General features: G+C 36.1%; 1 protein-coding gene across 11 annotated transcripts in view; it reads left to right on the forward strand.

Moving 5' to 3' along the window:
• Positions 1-20,530, forward strand: part of SYNJ1 (synaptojanin 1) — a 67,106-nt gene that overhangs the window by 37,932 nt on the left and 8,644 nt on the right. For 6 of the 11 annotated variants that reach the window (XM_082331708.1, XM_082331711.1, XM_082331709.1 and 3 more), the window contains 13 exons: positions 228-386; positions 2,593-2,749; positions 3,104-3,221; positions 3,337-3,552; positions 4,340-4,418; positions 5,485-5,647; positions 7,716-7,922; positions 8,915-9,043; positions 9,663-9,701; positions 14,868-14,915; positions 16,615-16,653; positions 16,748-16,818; positions 20,420-20,528. In XM_082331708.1, the coding sequence (XP_082187834.1) occupies positions 228-386; positions 2,593-2,749; positions 3,104-3,221; positions 3,337-3,552; positions 4,340-4,418; positions 5,485-5,647; positions 7,716-7,922; positions 8,915-9,043; positions 9,663-9,701; positions 14,868-14,915; positions 16,615-16,653; positions 16,748-16,818; positions 20,420-20,528 (1,534 nt within the window). The remainder of the gene's footprint in view (positions 1-227; positions 387-2,592; positions 2,750-3,103; positions 3,222-3,336; positions 3,553-4,339; positions 4,419-5,484; positions 5,648-7,715; positions 7,923-8,914; positions 9,044-9,662; positions 9,702-14,867; positions 14,916-16,614; positions 16,654-16,747; positions 16,819-20,419; positions 20,529-20,530) is intronic. The other 5 variants (XM_082331713.1, XM_082331712.1, XM_082331714.1 and 2 more) reach the window with 5 other exon arrangements.

Below are 20,530 nucleotides of genomic sequence, written 5' to 3' on the forward strand. Positions count from 1 at the left end.
TCCAATTCAGATGATTCACGTTTCTTTAGAAGTGCAAACTACATAAGAAATGTTACTTCTTCTTTCATATTCTATATGTGTGAACACCATACAGTTGGCTATGTTATTCTAACCATATGAACACTAAATACTAACACGCATTCTAGAAATGATGCATATTTTACAGTTAAAAACTGAACTTCTGCTCCTGGTTGTTTTTAACGTCATTGTGTGCTTCTGTTTTACAGGGAAGGATGCTCTTCTCCCATGACTATATCTTTTGGTGTGGTGACTTTAATTATCGAATAGATATTCCAAATGAGGAGGTTAAGGAGCTAATACGACAACAGAACTGGGATCCTCTTCTAGCAGGAGACCAACTTATCAATCAGAAAAATTCTGGACAGGTATCTTAAAAATGTTACCGCTCTTAAGAATACTTTTATTTTTCTTTTTGGCTTTAGCAATTTTCTGCAGTGCTTCTGTAAATCTATATCCTCAGCATGTTTTACTTATCACTTTTGTCCAGGTGGCGGTATGGAAGGGTGGGACATAGCAACATTTAGTAACTTATTCATAGTAACTGACCTGAAGAGGCAGTGATACAGCAACTAGCTGTAGGAATGTTTTTTTTCTTTCTCTCTTGAAAAAAAAGGAAACTCTATCGTCTTTCTAGGACTTTGTGTTGGAGTTTACTAATTATAATATTTTTCTTTTTATCAGGTGCAACTATTGAAAAAATATTTATAGAAATTCTTTTGGTAATGTTACTGTTTACTTTAAATTGCTGCAGTAATAGGTCTAATGCTGTTACTGTCATTCTGTTGGAAAAATGAATAGTCCAAATGGTAGCCTTTTTACTTACAAAGAAAAAGAGCATGGAATGACAAAGTCTGAAGAAAGCTTCACATTTTAGATTTTTAGGGTTTCTTGGGAGGCAGCACGTAGCAATTAAAGGAATATTTGTATTGAATCAAAGTTTGTGTGAAAGTGTGTATTCTTTCTTTCCAGCTTTATGTGGGAATGCTGTAGATGATAAAATGAGAGACAATCCTCTGTTGTTAGTTTTGTTTGCTTGCCAGCACTTTGATCATAAGCAGTGTTTTTTCCGAATTAGAGTTCTCTTCCCTTTGCGCTGGTGTCTTTTATGCACCAGAACGGGAGGAAAAACACTTGATAATTTTTTTTTTTTTTTAATAGCCCAGTTCATAGAGAGAGAGAGATGTACATTCAAATGGGCAGACAGCATGATTGTCTGTTAATTCAGCCAAAACGAAAGAGGTGTAGAGGTCTTGGGGATGCTTACAGCAGTTATAAAGCTGGAAAGATCTGTGGAAACTACCGGAATATGAAAAAGACTCAAAATAGCCTCCTGGCTGGGGAGAAGAAGGGATACTATTGCACTGTTGGGTAATATTCCGTTATTTGGAAGTGCCTGGCTGGACAGCAGGGTGTATCAGCAGGCTAGCGAGGGTAGCTCCACCGTTGTTGCATGTGGCCATTAACTGGTGTATCTGCTGTTCAGGAAAGGCATTTACGTAGCAATTTTCTTCATAAAAGTAGGTTAAGAAATAATTACCGAAGGCAAAGAAGTTAATAAATTGTCTCAGAAGTTGTGGACCTACTGACATTCTGACATTGATCTTCTGACATTGATTTTTAAATTGACCGGATTTCAATTTATATTTCCAACTAGAAATGCAGGCTAACCTGTCATTTGATGCAGACTTGACTATAAGATCTAAGTTAGATTTGTATTTTACAGTTTTCTGATGTGAAGTAAAACTGCCCATACAAGATTAAACTCAAGACTGGAGCTGGTTAAGTTAACTAAAGGGTTTTAGCTTATGTCTAGTTTAAACACTTAAGGAATGAGCAAATCTCCTGGCCTTCTAGGGTCTTGTGTCAGCTGGGTGTATCTGTTTATGTTGCAAAGTACCTAACAGATTTTTTAATTCCTTTCAATTGTCTCTGTATCTCTAAATACCATAACGTACTCTTGGCAGATTATTTCATGTAGTATCTGTTTTTATTCTGTTTTCCTATTTTGCTTGAGAAGAAATGGTGATATTATCTCTCTATTCTTTCAGTTTATATTGAATGTATTAACGACTCTTTATTTTCCCTTAACTCCTATTTATTGGTGGGGCATCTTGTGTCAATTTGGGGGAATGCTTTGCATGTTCAGATAGGAACATAAAATATAAACCTTAATTCCCAACTGTTGCTGACATGTGAGCAACTAACCAACTAATTAAAGTGCTGTGGACAGCACCTGTGTTCTGGATGACCTCAAGTTCTGAACAACATTGGAGGAACAGTAGGTTGCTCATCAGCCTGGGTGTAAAGATATAAATGTTGACATACTTCGGTTTAACGATGATCTCTCTGGGGTCTAGGTCACTATTTAGTCTTAGTGGCAAATGTAGAATGTTTTCAGCAGATAAAATTTGGAGAAGGATTCATATTATCAAATGGCTCTTTTTTTTTTTTTTTTTTTGAGATGTGTATACCAGCTTTCACTGTTAGAAAAGAGAATTCTGATTAGTTTCAAGCTGTTTCCCATCTGTTTCTGTCTTCTGGCATGACACATAACTGCTTTGTTTCTTACAGATTTTTAGGGGGTTTCTGGAAGGGAAAATAAATTTTGCTCCTACATACAAATATGATCTGTTTTCTGATGACTATGACACCAGTGAAAAATGTCGCACACCGGCATGGACAGATCGTATTCTTTGGAGAAGAAGAAAATGGCCTTTTGACCGATCAGGTTTGAGTGCTTCCTTAACTTGTTTAAAATATTCTTTTAACTGGCTTGTAGAATCCATTTAGTGACATTCACAGTGCCAGCGATTCTGAGCTTCTATCCCTGGCTTTGTATGAGACAGAAAGCTTATAATAGCATCTGCAATAAATACAGTGACACTGAACAGGAGGATCAAGAATCAGATACCAGTTACTGATATTTCAGTAGTTCAAAAGGAACTTCACTCTTTTTTCTGTAGAACACTTGGTTTTCGTTTACTTTCTTTTTTTTTCTTTTTACAAATAGCTTATTTTTAAAAGCATATTCTCGTAATCACTGTGTTTTTTCCCCTTTTGTTTTCATTAATACTGAATGTAGCTGAAGACCTGGATCTTCTGAATGCTAGCTTTCACGATGACAGTAATGTCCCTTATACGTGGAATCCTGGTACTTTGTTGCACTACGGAAGAGCAGAGCTGAAAACATCTGATCATAGGTTTCAGTTTTATTTTATACATTACTTCCTAATCATTGAAGATATAATATTCATGTTATATATTTTGTTGCTAGATGCTCTGCTTACAGGTTTTTCTCCTGTATTTTTTTCCAAGGCCCGTGGTTGCATTGATTGACATTGACATATTTGAAATTGAAGCAGAAGAGAGACAAAAAGTTTATAAGGAGGTGATCGCAATGCAAGGACCACCTGATGGTACTGTAATGGTCTCCATCAGAAGTTCTTCAGCAGAAGAAAACTATTTTGACGATAACTTGATTGATGATCTTCTTCAAAAATTTGCAAGCTATGGTGAAGTTATACTTATAAGGTTAAAAAGACTTTTTACTTTTAATCTCTATTCCTCTTCATTGTTCCCGCCTATTTCCTGAATAAAGTTACTTTGTTAGAGGGCATTTCAGTTATGATCTGCTTCATTTTCAACATTTAGATTTCAACTTTAATGTCTCTACAGTTGAAAATTAGTTTTCCATACCTGTATGTCTCAGTTTTCAGACTTAATTTTTCCAGATACTCGTTATTTTTGAGATAGAGATCATACTTTGTCAGAAATCAGTTAGAGTTAAAATTTGTTATTTATGTAATTTTATACAAATTTTGTATTCTAAAATTAGGTTAGTAGTTTTAAGTGAACTGAAGATGAGAGGATCCCTGTGAATGTTGCATTTTCACTAAGCTGTTAATTGAACTATAAGTGTTGTGGTATTTTGTTTGGGTTTTTTGGAGGATTGTTTTGTTTTGTTTTTCAGAGACCAGGAGCTTAGTCCCAAGTCCATAGTGTGATGTAACGTGGAACACCTAATACAAATATCTAACCTGTAGCCACACAATTACTATTGAATGTATAACTGTAGTCACATAATTTTTAAGAGGACAGTGCTTTTGCTGTGTGATATTTACCTGGTTCTCTTTTGCCTTTTTTTGTTGTTGTTGCAAGGATGCATTCAGTTAAAGCTTATTAGCCAATTATATATATTTTAATGAACTTAAAAAAATAATTCCTCTCCATCAAGTGAAACATTGAAAAACCTTTAAGATAAGCTTCCAAAGTTAGTAGGATAAAGTATTTTAATTATTGTTTCCAACGGACTTTGCAGGTTCGTGGAAGACAAGATGTGGGTAACATTTTTGGAAGGAAGCTCTGCTTTGAATGTTATGAATTTGAATGGTACTGAGGTAATGTAAAAATTACTGAACTTCCATATAGCAAGAGAAAATCCAACTTTTTAAAGAATACTTGGGTGGGTTGGGTTTTTTGTTTGGTTGGTTTTAGTTCTTAAAAGTTTTTCACATTCCATACTAGACTGTTGCATCTAATTTTTTTTTCCTTTTTTTTACTTTTGATAGCCACATAGCATTATGTTGAGTTTTAAAAGCCAGCTGAGAGAACTGCCAAACTTAATTTACTTTTAGGAGGAGGACTGTTAGAGAAATGAAGATCCCATGTTGAGGGGCCTCTTCATCAAATGAGGAATTTTTATCTGTTTTTTTAATGATTTAAAAAGCAGAGTTTTTACCTTGAGTTTGTAGTATGAACAAGTTTATCATATTTACAGCCTGCAATTTTTTAAAATTCAGCACTCCTATACTGCAATCAATTAAAAATGTCAGTTTCAGTTCTCACTGACTTCTATAGGGCCAGTATTTAATCTTTGTAAAAATTTTAATTTTCATGTTCAAATTTTTACTGATATATATTCCTGTTAAGACAGATTCTGCAATGTGATGTTTGCATCTGCTGAGAGTTTCACTAACAGTGCCTGCAGGATAGGGCCCCAGTGTCATGTGTCAGTTTGCAGAATGAAGGCCTGCTGTTTTATCAGTCTCTAAAATTGACTTTATTAATGTAGTTTATATGCAAGTCTGTTTTTCTTTACAAAGAATAGTGTTTCTGTTGGAATAAAGAAACCAGAAGTTTTCCTATTAAGTGAAAAGGAAAATCTTATGAGACAAGTTCTTAGTTTTTCTTCAGAAAAATATTAAATAGTTATTAACAGTTCAAACTACATAAATGTACTTAATTACCAAAAGGAAGTGAAAAGCATAATTATTTTTGTGACATGTCACTGTCATTGTTTAGTGCCTGAAATTCTGATAACCTTACTTGTGATATTTTCAAGTTGTTTGTTTGGGTTTTTTTGTTTTTTGTTTTTTTTTTTTGCTTTTAAAATCTAGAATGCTGAATTTTAATGTTCCTACTCCTAACAATTTCTGGTTTGTGCATACCTCTTTGGCAATTCAGCTATTAGGAAGGATTATAAACATAAGCTTGAAAAATCCAGATTGGATCAGAAGTCTGGAAGATGAAATGAATCTAGAGAAGATTAATATTGGGCTGCCTTCATCGACGAGCTCCACTTTGCTTTGTGAAGATGCTGAGGTTACTGCAGACTATGATATGGAAGGTTTGTTGAAATAAAGTATTCCTCATTTTGAAATGCTTACAGTCCTAAATAATGTGGTTAATGCATATAGCAATACTTTAATTTAACAAGTTTATGCCCATCTAAAACAGTTAAATTAGAAATCCTGTTATTTCCAACAGTATCTTGACAACTTGTTGAGCAGTGACAGTTTGCACTGTATCTCTTAGGTTTTACTGATTTGCTGACATTCTCTTTATTCTTCTTACTTTATCCTGTGACCTATCCTCTCAGGGTCACTTCATTCAGGCAACTTTTACTGTTCATGGAGACGCCCTATAAGCAAGATATACACAACTTCAGAGTGCAAAGCAATTATTGTTTTGCTAATACACATAATAGATTAATAGGACTAATGAGCTCCCATGCCAAGCATTGGTATGCTTACGACCCCCAAGAAGAGCCTGGTGAGCCTTTGACAGGCAGGCAAATATGAGTTGGGCAAGGAAACCTTCAGCCTCTGTTGCTCCTTGGAACAGGCTGATCTTCAGCATTGATGAGTTGCTGTTTTCCGGTTCACTGTTTTTTGTCGGTTTTGGGTTTTCCCTGAAGGGTTTTTATATCTTTTCATGGCATGCTTTTCTAGCAGGATCCTCAAGTTGCTGAATATCACTGTTGCAGCAATTGTGCCTCTGCATTTTTGCTTTTCTTTACTTGCATGTTTCTAATCTATGTACTTTGTCACAGCTTATTTTTTAATCTATTAATTATTTTTTTATGAAAGGTCTGCTTCACTCTTATCTACATTAAAATATATTCTTCTTATGTCCTTGGCAAGTAAAACAGCTGTTTTTTGAACAGTAGCAAAACCCCCCCAACACCTTACCTGATGACACTTCCTGTGTGTATTGCATTTCCATATGCGTTTTACAGGGTTGGTTTTTTGTCATTTCTTGGAACAGATGTACTTTCTAGATGTAGTCATTATGTCTACATTGATTTATTCTAAGTTTGAGTACCTCATTTGCTTTGAATGTCTATCCAAGCTCCTTAGTGGCAAACACTACGTTGCAAAAGTTTCAAGAAAAGAGATGGCAGCTATGTATACTGGAAAGAGTAGACTAAGGTTTTTTTGTACAGGTATTTCATGAAGGAAGATATGTTTCGGTGAGGGTACTGATATGGGAAACCTGTATGAAAAGTTGGAATTTGCGTTAGTCTCAGTGTCATAAGATACTTCATCTGTTTTCCAGTGCAGGTAGGAAGCAGGACAGTTTAGACGCCTGTATGATTGGTTGATTTTATTAATAGTCCTACATGAAATGGTATGATTCCCTTAAAATGTGACATCTCAAATCCCGCAAGACTCTTAAATCAAGAGTTAATATCTAATTAGCAGCCTGATTAATCTCTTATTGGTGAGCAGTGCAGAGTTGAAGCTGGAACTTCTATAGAACATTGTATGTTGTTCATGTACCTGAAGGGAGAGAATCCTAGAAGTTATGGAAGAAAGGATTACTGTGGTCTTACTGGAGTGTGATGGGATAATTGTCTATTTTAGACATTTTGAATATCAACATAAAAATATTCTAAATTGACAGTTTACTTTTTAAAGGCACGTCCATGTTGAACCTTTTTTTTTTTTAAACATCATTCTACCTTTTCAAACAGAAGGTATTACAAATAGCAGGTATCTTGAAATCCCCTGCCCAGCCTTCTGAAGAATGATGAGTGAAGCTTGCCATCTATTGCAAACCAGGGAAATAATTTTTGCAAAGGTCGTTTTTGTAAAGCTAATTGTTTTCTTAGATTAAGCAACATTACAGTTTCCACGCTACTGTAATTACCTGTAACATATATCTATAATATAAATTGTGCGTTTGGAGTATTTTCAACTGGTTTGAATACATATGCATTCTTACTGTGTAATTTTATGATGCAAGAATCATACTTTAGTTGTTGAGCTAATTCCTTGGAGCTTGAGGGCTTTTTGCAGAAAATCCCATGCCCAGAATCAGTTTATAATTTCCCCACTTTTTAAAATAAGTAACTGTTGTTCCCTTTATTTTACATGCTTTTTCTTTTTTTTGGGGTGGGGTTTGTTATTTAGGAGACATTGATGACTATAGTGCTGAAGTAGAAGAAATCCTTCCTCAGCATCTACAGCCAACTTCCAGCTCTGGTCTTGGAACCTCTCCAAGCTCTTCACCACGTTCCAGTCCCTGTCAATCCCCTACGCTGTCAGATGGGCCTACCCTCCCAGTGAGACCGAGCCGAGCACCATCAAAAACTCCTGGACCACCTGTTTCCACACACAGTGTGTATTACATTGCTCGGCTACCTCTATTACTGCTATACAATCTGGCAGCTGTACGGCCCACTGGTAGAATACTACCTTACAGATTATTTTTAATAGAGCTTTTAGATTGATATAAAAGGCTATTCTTGTCATTATCTAGCATTTTACGCATAAGTGGCCTTGGGCAAATCACCTCATTCTTTGCGTGTCAGTTTTCCTAATGGGCAGTGGAAGAGCTTTGTTTCCTGAGTCTTAGTACACTGTCCACTGATCTATGCTGCTGCAAACTACTGAACTTGCTCTAGCTCTTTAGCATTTCATCATGAAAGAGGCATCGCAAAAAGTTATGCGGTTAATAGGCTTTCTAAGTTGATTAGCTTAAAACCTCTGTTCAAAAATTCTGTTGCAATATGTCATATAATCCTAGTTCACTTTAGTTATACTCTTCAAATACAGCCCATTTCAATCAATGCTCCTATCAGCTGTAATATGTAAATTTTAATCAGTAGATTTGTAAATTGGGTGTATAATAGGAAAGCTTCTGTTTAAACACAACTTTATTTTAGTGACAAAGTGAACGTTTCAAATTACAGTGTTTGGAATGGCTTCTAGAACAGTTTATTTCAATGTAATTTGGATTAACTTCACAAAGACTGCTAAAATGCTTTCAGAATTCCCCTTGTAACAATTTTTCCAGAGCACTTAGTTCGCAGATAAGGGTCAAAATCAAAATATGGAACTCTGCGATTTGTAAGAATATTCAGGATTCCATAAAAAGTATATACTGATTAAAGCATATGAGACAAAAATCTTGGTTTAGGAAATCTCCTTCTTTTCACCATTGGTTTATTCCTCTTGTTTCCCCTCTCTCAAAAACTTCTGTGTCATTGTTTCCAGGGCTGGGGACTGACTGTCCTCTCTGTGAAAATAACTTGCTATTAGAAAAGTTCTACTGTGATTAGAATGTACAAGTGATTAATTTTTGCATTGTTTTCTGTCACGATCTTCAGCTGAATTTCAGCTTGGTACCCAGCAGAAAGAGCCTTCTCAGAGCTTGGAGCCTAAGCGTCCTCCACCACCTCGCCCTGTTGCTCCTCCTGCACGCCCTGCTCCGCCACAGAGGCCGCCTCCACCATCAGGTAATGCGGTGATGTCTATCAGGTGGTCAGGAATATTTTGTTTCAAGTCTGTGAGATGAACTTTGAAGTCCACACCCAAACTACATATTGTATTGTTGTTTTGGGGCTCAATGGAACATACCATTTTTTCACTAAAATGTTTAGTTGGTACATTTAATAGCAATAACAGCATGGGAAATAACAGCGTTTTTCAGTACCACTTAAATATTATTGTCTTTGCTTAGTGAATAAGTTTAAAATTTTTATAAACTTATTTTCACAGTTTAAAAATGTGGGCTTCTTACAGCAGCGTTTACTCAACCTTTTCATTTTTATAGCATCTTCATTTTTAAAATAAAAGATAAATAATCTCGTACATTCATTATTTTATATTCCTTTAATTTTGGCATCAGTATGTATGCATTTTATCATGTCCAAGTTTTTAATGTAGAGTTCATCTGGATCATCTGAAAATGTAAACAATTGAGCACTAAGAGAAACTGGATGTTCAGAAGCATATGGGCAACATAGTTAATAACAAACTGACCCTTGTCATTTTTAACTTTCTCATTCTTTTTCTTCCCTCTTACTGTACTGATATTTTTCATTATTGCTGCATTCATTTCTTAAATACTGTAAGGCGGTAGGAGTCCTGCACCTGCTAGAAAAGAATTTGGAGGTAATGATTTTAATTGTTTTCGAATATGACTACGTAGCAAAACTACTATGGTGGTCTGTTGTGCCAATACTTATGATGATGTTCAAAGGTATAAAAATGGGTAATTCTTGAATGTCAATGTAATTTCTTTCCAGGGTTTGTATCCCCCTCTGAATTACATTTGACTTTTTAGTGAAAAAAATATTTCTCCAGAAGTTGGTACATTGTAGTCAGAGAGATTAAAGTTGTTCCTGGTTTTTATTACTTTGTCCTGGTCAAAATATACCCAGCTAACTTCTCTGTGAAAGAGGAAACTTGTCTTTAGTTGTGAGAAGGCTAGTTTTTTTCCTCACAGTCCATGACAAGGAGCATTGTAAAATGCATAGTGATTGTAGCTGCTTGCAGTGATTATCCATTAATTAATTGTTCAAGTTGAAACTACTGCTGGTCTGGCCCAGTTTCCCCTGGATGACCACCAGTTAGCACAGAGCTCCAAATCACTGAGCTATATTTGTCTCTAAGCTGAACATTGACATACGGGTAGTTTATTTTCTGTTTCCGGGGCTGAAATGTGCTCCCAGCCCCTTCCTAGAGACATGAAACATCCTTCGTCGTTCTTGGAACTAGCGTGTACTTCAGAAACACAAACCTAGCAAAGGAGTTTATTCACTTACTTTGAAGGCACTGGAGAGCTACAGGCCTTTACAAAGTAACAAAATCCTGAAATAATTCTCCCCTAATTCCTTCCCTTTTGCTAATGCTGAGGGCCTTATCAACCCTTCAGGCTAGTTTTGGTTTTTTCCAGCTTAATCTGGTTTTGCATGTAATAACGACTCACATGCTCTCAGAAGTGATTCTTCTTGAAACTAATCTTTGTCCTCCTTTGTCACACGCTTCATAGTTGAGCTGTCTGCTTGGACTTAAATCAGCTCGTTAATACATGGGGCAGAGTGAGAATAGTTAGTGGCTCTGAAATACTTTCTTAATGGCTTTTCAGACACTGCTACTCAGTTGGTAGGAAAGAGGTTTTTTCTGAGAAGATAATTCAAAAGTTTTGACCGATCTCAGAAAATAAACTATTTTACATAGTATGTAAATATCAGCTAACTTATTCTGATGTCAGGCAGAGATGTGCATGGCTCTTAGATACAGTTGAGAGGAGGAGGTTATTATGCCAAAGGCACAATATTTCAAATTAGTTAAAATGCTTAAGTTTTCGAAAATAGCCAGTTTATACACAATGTGCAACATCTGTGAATTTAATTCATTGTACTACTTCAGTCCTATATAGTTTTATATGCACTGACACAATCCTGTTTGCGTAGTTTGTCTCAATTGTGCCAGACTAGCCTTTTCTTACCCTCTTTCCCAACATAGCTTTCCATAAAAAACTGTAACTTGCATAAAACTTGCTTTTTATGCAATCTTTTTGAAGAGATTGTAGTATATTTTTTTCATATATTATCCTGACCAAAAGCTCATCCCACTTTTTCTATCCTCTTCATTTTCCACTCATGGCATACATTTATGAGCCATAATGCTTTGCTTTTCAGCAGTACCTGAGCTCAGCTCTGAGCAAGCTAGCGCAGGACTAGAAGCAGCATAAATGTCAGTGTGCGCTACTATGCTTGGGGAAATGGCATCCGTTTCTCTTACCTAGAATGGAGGCTCCTAAAGCACTGTGAAAATATCCCTGTGTACTGTATAAGCATATAAAACTTTGTTTTTAGACTTTTGTAGCACATGCAAAGTGACATTGATCATGTCTTTAAAATGTCGTGCATTTTAAATGTTACTTTTTTTATGCTCATGTGTTTTAACCTTTTTTTTTTTTTTTTCCTGAGTGCTTCACTCCCTTCAATGCCCATAACATTTCTTCCAATGGCTCAGTATGCTTTGAAGATGGGAGCTGGATTTGGGCATCTAAGTTGGTTTTGGTGTTGTGTGTTGGTTTTGGTTTGTTTTTTTTTTTTTTTTTTTGAGTTTGGTCATATTTTACATCAGAAGTAACTAAGAATTCAAGGAAAAAAGGCTATGTACTCACTGCAGGAGTTTGCAAAGTGTAGACTGCTAATACAAAAGATTTCCACTGAGGATTTTATAAGCTCTCAGTTGTTTGTAGTTAAAAATTAAAATGTTGCACTCTGTTTATCCCAGATTTTTTTTAATACATTACAGAGTAAATTCTTACAGAACTTTAAAAATTATAAAGGCTGCTAATTGTCAATTACTTGAAGGTAAAAAAGAACATTTGTTTTGTTTTTTATTTCCCTTTAATAATATTAGTCAGACTTTTCCTGTTTAATGCAGGAAAGGCTTATAGTTGTCTTTTATCATATCATTTTATCATAACAGTTTAAACTGTTAAAATGGGGTTAAGATTGGGTTAAGATTGAGAGAATGCACAGGATTTTCAGTATATGCAATAATTTGGGTTACATTATGCATTACATTTTCACTGTGATTATCCTCCAAATAAATAAAATAAACCTAGAAAATACAGTAATAAAGTTGACATTAAAAGAAATGCAAGTATGTTCAGCTATGAAAATACATGCACCCAAGCAGCAAGTACTTCTTAGTGTACACTGATATTTATAGTCACACATTAAACTTAGTCTTGCAAGAACCAGTCAACATCTTTATTTTTCCCCTGTAGCTTTTTTTTTTTTGCAGAGCAGAGTTCAGGCTGTCCGGGTGCATTAGGATATGGCAGTCATTTTGAAAAAAACTTTTTTTAATCGGTTTATTTTATTTTTAAATATGGGGAAGAGTACCTTTCTTCTTTTCTTGCTGAAGAAGGAATGTTCAGTACCGGGGGAAACAAGAAGCCTTATGCTAAAACAGTAAATGCATTGTTCAAATGTAGGCAAATGGCCTAGATTTCATATATATATATACACACACACACATACACACACACGCATGCACATGTGCGCATACATGCACATTTTACTTTATGAGAAGTTGGGGTTGCTTTATTTTCCATGAAGCTGATGTGTAAATGTAATCTTTGCAAAACATGCAGTTCTGTCTGAAGGATGTCAGGGCATAAGTTACAGGTTGTTTCTGTATAAATCCAACCCCTTTCCTTAAAATACTATTTAAAACGAGTATGTGATATCTTTACTTGCAAAATATTGTTTCAAACTGCAATAGAGATTTCAAGCTATATACAGGCTACAGTAACAGTTTAAAATGAGACCCAAAAATGTGTTTCAGGTTCAGATATACATTTTTTGACTGTCCTTAAGATTAAAATCTTCCTATAATGCCAATTGTGACAGCATTATCACAGCACCATAATTTTGCTTTATCACTGTTGAAGAGTATTATTAGTAAGTGAAATTTGGGTATTTGACCTTTATGCCCTTTCTCTGCCATATAATGAATATTTTTAAATTTGCAAAACCTTTTCAAATCCTCATGCACAGAAGTCTTCCTCTGTATGGTGCACCAACATAGGAACGTGTCTATGTGCTGTGGTCAAAGAGATTCTCTGCCTTCCTTCTCCTGAAAGGAGTTCATTAATCATCTTGCATAAAACAAGATTTGCTTAAAAAAAGCATCCTGAAAATACCTATTCAAAGTATGGGCTAAGTTGAGCTTTGGGAGGGGAAAGTGCAGATGATCTGTGAAATGAACAGGCTAGTTCCCTGCTCTTGGAGAGGTTTTATTGTGTCCATTTCCATTAACACCCTGAGATGAACAGTTAGCTTTATGTCTCTGTAACCACAGAGGGTTCAGAGGAGTGTCCTGTACTCTGTTGGGCTGCTGTCCACCTCCCTTTATTTTCCTCCAGTTAGCAGGCAGGCTTCTCATAGCCTACAGGTTACCTACAGGTTCTTTTCTCCCCCAGGGTTCCTCTGGGTTGCATGGGAGAAGGGCAGAGCTAGTACCTGAAAGCAATGAAATGTTCTCGGGCAGTGCTCTCCTCCTGTGCCCCCTCCTTACAAACACTTGCTCTTCATCCCTCCTCAGTGCTGCTTCTCTCTCAGAGAAGTTCTGTCAGAAACTTCTGCAATGGAAATCTAATGTTAATTGGCAGAGCCTGGAACTCGCCCAGAATATATAACACATGCCAGTATTTAACATCTTTGAACCAGATGTTCAGCCAAACCAGAGATCTGACATCTCTGGAGATAATCACATACCAGCCTCATCTGCAACCTTCACTCTTCCTACTCTGAGTGACACCTCCACCCATATCTGACAAAATTCACAGCACTCTTTCCCGATCATAGAGAGCTCCTGAGCAGATACCACACATTGGCACATGATGAGAAAGCATGAGGCTGTGTCATCGCTAAGGCAAAAGTTGCTTTTAAGGTAGGCTTCTTGAACACTGGCTCCCTTTCCTTCCTGTATACTTGAGCCACTCCAGAGTTGCCAGATATTACTGTTACTTTTTCCTATGCGCATGCCTTAAGGACTTCTCCTTGCATACTGTCTAGTGTTATCTGTGTCCTGCCATGTTTTTACCGTACAATTTTATGGACCCAGTATATGCTTGATCATATTGCAGAAATAAAATAATTCAGCATGGTTATGCATGATTGAAAATCTTCTTTCTCTCAATCTGAACTGTAACATCTACTGTGCACCAGTTGATACAGCTTTCCCAAGTACAGAGTGCTGCTTGGAGATAACTTAATGATACAGTTCTGTAGGATACAATACATGATATAAAGTGGGAAACATATTTCTTCCATAAAATTGCTTATTCAAATGTAGTCTTGGCAGAAACATACTACGTAGTATTCTCCTAAATTGCAGGAAGCAGACTTAATGTTGCAGGGTGTAACTGATGTACCTGTTTATTTTCAAGTGTTTGAGTATAGATATGTGCTCTGCTTTAGAAGAGCTTCAAGACTGACATTTAATGTCATTCCAAATTTACAAAAGTTTGTGGAGAGTGAATACTGAAGACATGAAATTATCTTTCAACTGTAATGTAAAATTGAAATAATAGCATACTTCTAAACATGATCATACTGGCTGATCTCTAATTCATATCGGTCTGGTTTCCCCATGCTGCTACAGTTATCTCCTACAAGTAACTACAATCTAGCTAGGCCATTTTTAAATTATGTAAAGCTGTCTTGTGGCAGTGTTCTTTCTGGTTTTACTTTCTCAATCTACTGCTTTTCTTATGCAATGTACAGCTTCTCTTCTTTCTCTGAAAAGGTCTTGGAGCTCCTCCCAGTCCTGGGGTAGCTAGGAGAGAAGTAGAAGGTAACATAACAATTTTTGTATTCTAGAAACGGATTTCTAATTTAATACCCGAGTAATATTATTGCCCTCGTGATACTAAAGGTGGTTTCATGAAGGTATTTATTGTGTAGGATCTGTCTTCTTCTATTTAACATAGTTTTCAGACAGCCAAGTTGCTTCCTGTTTTTCAGTGATGGTATGAATTGTTATAGAAGGCAGCCTTCATTTATGAAAAATTAAGTGAAAACTTAGACTGCACTAATCAAGAAGAATGCTTTCAAGGCTGACTCTCAGAGGAAGCTGTAGCTGACTGATTACTAGAGTAAATACCTGTAACTAGAGTAAATATACCTGTAACTAAATCAGGACTCTAGGAAGCCTAATTTTTCATAAAGAACTACATACGTTCATATATTTTGGGGAGAGAAACTGCCATTTAAATAATTTAGTCTATAATTTAATATTTTCTTTCTAAAGAGCACAGTGTAGGTATTTTGATTCTGATACCTAAATGTATGTGACATAAGTCTATGAGAAGCATTTCTCTTGCATTATTCTACTTGGGGTATATACATATAGTGCTGAATGGGTCCTGTTTTAGCCATGCCAGCAGAGTCATGGTTTTGGGTTTCTTCCTATCCCCTCAGGAACATGTCCCTTTGTAGCAAATATAGGTATGGCAATAAAAGTCCTATCACAGTCACAGTCAAGATATCCTCCTGTATACTACAACTAATTTTGGCTACAATGCTGGTTCATTTTTCTAAATTGGCAAAATCACTATATGCATAGAATAGTTCAGGTTGGAAGGGACCTCTGGTGGTTATCTAGTCCAACCTCCTGCTCACAGTAGGGTAAACTGGCGCCAGGTTGCTCAGGGTACCAGTTGCATTACTGAGAACTGTACCCAGAACCCATTCTAACCGGTTCTAAGAAAGCAGGGTTGTCTGACAACTGGAAGCCGATTTGATAAACTAAGTGTCTTATGTACCACAGAGTATTCCTTCCAGTTACTGTAACTGACATGGTGATTTTACCTTCCTGGGAAATAGGCAACAGAAACACAAGCCAGAATCCTAAACCTCTTTGCCTGTTAGAAATTGTGCACTTGTCTGAGGTAAAGGTAATTTTTTCCTATCTTGCACTTCACAACTTGAATGTTGCATACCAGGTTGTCATTAGCATCAGCATGTAAATGTTGAGGTTGGTGCTGTAATACATTTATTCCATAAACAAAGAGAGTAGGTTCAGGAACTTTGGTGTAGACCCTGTAGATTGCTGAACCGTGTATAATTACAGATATACTCTTCTGATCGCATGATTTTTTTGAATCAGCATGTTACATAAGTTCATGTTGTTTTAAAGACTGCTGTTAGAATATTTGCAGAATATACTACAAAAGAAAACAACTTCTTCTAGCACAATAGAGAACACAGGGTACCTGTACAAGTGGGTGTCTTTAGCTTGCAACAAATAAGAGGTGATTTGACTTAATTTGTAATTAGAAAGGTCAAATTACCTCACATGTGCCATGGGGTAAGAGTGTGCTAGAGTAACAGCTTAGCTGATGGATAGACTTCAATATGTAACAACTTTAAAAAAAAATCACTAATGTCTTTTTGCTCCCATTTCCATTAGTGATAATGTACCGTTGCCGTATAATAACCGTTTGTAGCTTATCTAACAAAGATAATGTAATTTTTTTTTCCATGCTTCAAAGCACAAAAAAGTCCTGGAACACAAAGAAAAGATAACTTAGGTAATACAGATACATGCTTTGTACTAATTATACTACAGAAAGAAGTTGATTTTGAAATACGTTCTAAGTCAGCGATCTCTAATATCTGTTCCAGTTCGTAATCAGCCTCCACCTTCAACTGGAATTTCAAGTGCAGGAACTGCTGGATATGGTACAACCAGACCGGTAGGTATTCTGTCTTAAAATAATTTTCCTCCTAAGTTTTTACAGTTTATTACGCTGGTAGTGGGTTTTTGTAAGTCATAACACATGTAAGAAACTGGCAAAATTGACTAGTCATTTTACAGCTTATATGAGTTAATTCCCTCAGCAATTCTTGTCTGTTGACTAAAAATACTTCAGAATCTATACACTGGACATGACTTCATTGTTTTGCACTCTACACAGTCACTTCATAGGCTCCCAAATAATACCACATTTTATGTCCACTTCCAAATAACTGCAAAGTACAAAGTTATTCTTTGTATTATATATTCCTGTTGACTACGTTGGTGATTTGGCATGATAAAATGTATTATCTTCTGTGCTGAAATGTATATCCTTATGGCAGTTAATTGCTTGCAGGCAGTTAATACATTATATAGGCAGCTGATGTATTATATTGCTGATTGCTTGGTATGTAATGGAACATTGTACCTTGTTTTAAAAATTAATTGTTATAAGGGTCTTCACATAGAAGTGAAACATTCAACTATTTCAACAAACATTAGTTCTGCATTTCATTATTTCTGAAACTGAACTGAAGGAACTGAAGGAACTGAATGAAGGATTTATGGGTGCTTTAATGCTTCACTACAAGCAAGAAATTAAGAGAAGGAAGACGTCTGCCTTATTTCTCCTAACAGCAGCAAGTAGGAGCCTTGCATTAGGGAAGGAGAAAGTGTTTTAATAGCTATAGTTCGTCTTAAAGAAGTACTAAGAAATGGTATTGTTTGTTGATAATTCTTTAGACTTTGCAGCGTATTTCAGAGAGAATTTTTGCAGCAGCATTGAAGGGCTTTTCTTTTCTTTCTGTATCTACAGCAACCACAGTCTTTGTGCTTACTTTGTTCCCTCTGTTGTGGCAGTTCCAGGCTCTTCAACTTAGATCGTACCTCTTCATACCTGGATGTTTTATAGACTAAAAAGCAGCAAAAGTTGGCTCTTTTTTATCAGTTTCTTGGTCATTAGAGAACTCTGTTTTCCTTCTCTAAGGCATTTCACTTTTCTCATTGGGATAATGTTCACGACAACACTGACAGGATGGAGAGCAGAGATATGTGTCTTTAGTAAGGCTAAAAAGCATTCTGATTGCATAAATGTCACTGGGATAGATACTGATGAGGTTTTTGACCTATCTACAAATATGACATCTCTTCTTTAATGCCACATCTTTCTTTCAGGTAAAGTGATAGACCAATTGTTGAGAGAGAGAGAGAGAGAGAGAGAGAGAGAGAGAGAGAATATGAAGAAGCCATTAAAATAAAGATGCAGCTAACCACAAGATTTTAAGTTAAATCCATATAATTTTGTTTTATAGAAGGTTGTAGAGTCCTTTTCCACCTTTTAAATGAGCAAGAAACAAAAGAACGCTGCCAGCTGTGCAGAGATATCAGAGTTGTTGTAGAGCTTAAAGGAGTTGTACCTTACTGGGATTGCCACTTCTATTGTACTTTTGTACAATACTGAAACCACTGAGAACTACTGTTGAGAGCTACCATTGGAATCACTTTTTGCTGATTCGTTTTTCTCAAAGAGATTGATTCTCACAGTGAACAGTTCTTGATCTTTGCGCTTTTTTGTTATTTTCCCAGAAATGTAAAATGCCCTCTTCTAAAATCTGGATAAAGACGACCTGGTATACACAGGAAAGAATGTATTCATTTATCACCATGTGCCTCACTTTTTTTTTTTTTTTTTTTGTAATCTGGAGCCAGCACAGGATTTGCCATTTCTAAGTCAAAATAATTCAATAAAAAAAATGGACGTACAGAAGAGACTCCACCAGTATCTTGGAATTGGCATAAGTGCAAGAATTTTTGTTCGTATGAGCAAGATGGAAAAAAAAGTAGTACCGTTCTCTTGTGCTGTGCTTCTCAACACCCAGGCTGGATGACAGTTAGAGCTGCTTGCCCGTTTCCAGAAAGGACCACAGTACTGCAATTGCCGGCATAATTTGACAGGACAAAGCTGACTGCATCTCTTCTTTTGCAGACATTGAGACTTTCTTTAAAAAACACCTAAGCAAACCAAACCAAACAAACAAAAAACCCACAACAAACAAATGTAATAGAAGGTCTGAAAAAACATTTCCTAAGATCTGCTTGGCTTTTCAAGCCTTAGCTCAACCCTTGTTTGGATTTCCTAACTGACACTGCTGCTTTCCTTTTTGGCAGTTTGTTTTTTGGGCAGCATTTCCAGGATTTCAGGACCAGGGACAGTAGCCACGGCGGGCGCCATTTCCCACTGAGTGGTCCTGAGGATTATCCCAGACTTCCTTTCTGTTTCTCTTCTGTTCCTTTTTGATGTATCTCTTTTTTTTTTTTTTTTTTTTTTTAATACATTTTGGCATTTAATCCAACCAGCCTTCTGCCTGCTTTCAGAATATTCAAAGAAATGACAAAATGCATCTTGGCAATTAAAGGGAAGACAGATATTTCGGAGGTTAGGTGGTTTAAAGCATTTAGAAAGTGGTTAAACAGACTCAGCCAAGCATAATGAATCAGATATACCAAATCTTCGAAGTAGAGTACATACATCTAGTAAAAGTAAGACCAAGGATGATACTTGTTTTGCAGTGGTGACATTTATTTGCTTGTTTTTAAATCATGTTTGCGTAGAGAGCTGTGTAATGCGGTTTTCTCTGAAAACAATTTCTAGAACATCCACTGTTACTAAGATTTTGTCGGAATATACCAAGTACACAAAATTTTAGAGGAAACATCTTAAAAACTCTCTTGCCTCATGATCTTTTTTCCCCCCTGAAATCTAGCATTTTTATTCCAACACTTTACATTCACCTTTCAGATGTGATGTTTGTAATTCATTCAGCTTCAGTTGTAATCTAGAATAGGTTCCTATTTCTCTTTAAATACTGATGTAGACTCTTTAATTTTGTTTTATGAAAGCAATTCCATTCTCAGCATATTAAGTTCTATTCCAGCAAGTTTGGGAAGACTCCAGCCTCCAGATGAGGCAGAACGTCTGTTTCATTAATACTGTTTGCTGAGGAACAGGAGTAACTGCCTTACAGTTAGCAAACATTAAGTTTCAGATAAAAGAACAAACCATGGTCTTTTATGCATATCTTGGACTTTCACTGTATAAAATTGAGTGTAGCTGTTGTTTGCAAATGGCAGGCTATAATTATAGCCTAAAAGGTAGAAAGTGTCTACAGTCTGCATTGACAGTGAGTTAATCAAGGTGTCCTTTCAAGATCGCCAAATAAAGTAGTTGTTGTTTTTATTGCTTACAACAATTCACAGACTTAGGTAAAATTAACTTGCTAATACTAACAAAATAATGAGAGTTTCAAACAGTGTTGCACAGGTAAATATTTATATAAAGTTGAAAACTGTTGTAAAAATCCTTTGCTTTAAATTGAACCCTCATAATGTTTTGAGAATAGATTCTTTGCTTTTATATGTGCATAAAAAATGAGCTCAGCAACTCTGATTAAAGAATTTATTTTTCACAGAGTCCTAATTATCCTGAATCATTTAACAGTAGATGACTACAGATCCAAAGTAGAACTAAAATAATTTCTTTTTACCAATTATTATGTCAGACTGTTCCACCTCGAGCTGGAGTTATTAGTGCACCACAAAGCCATGTCCGTCCCTCTGGGGGAAGACCAGGACCTGAAACTCAAACCAAACCAGCTGAACCACCAAGGGGT

The sequence above is a fragment of the Platalea leucorodia genome, assembly GCF_965183815.1.
Source record: "Platalea leucorodia genome assembly, chromosome: 2".
Taxonomy (NCBI): Eukaryota; Metazoa; Chordata; class Aves; order Pelecaniformes; family Threskiornithidae; genus Platalea; species Platalea leucorodia.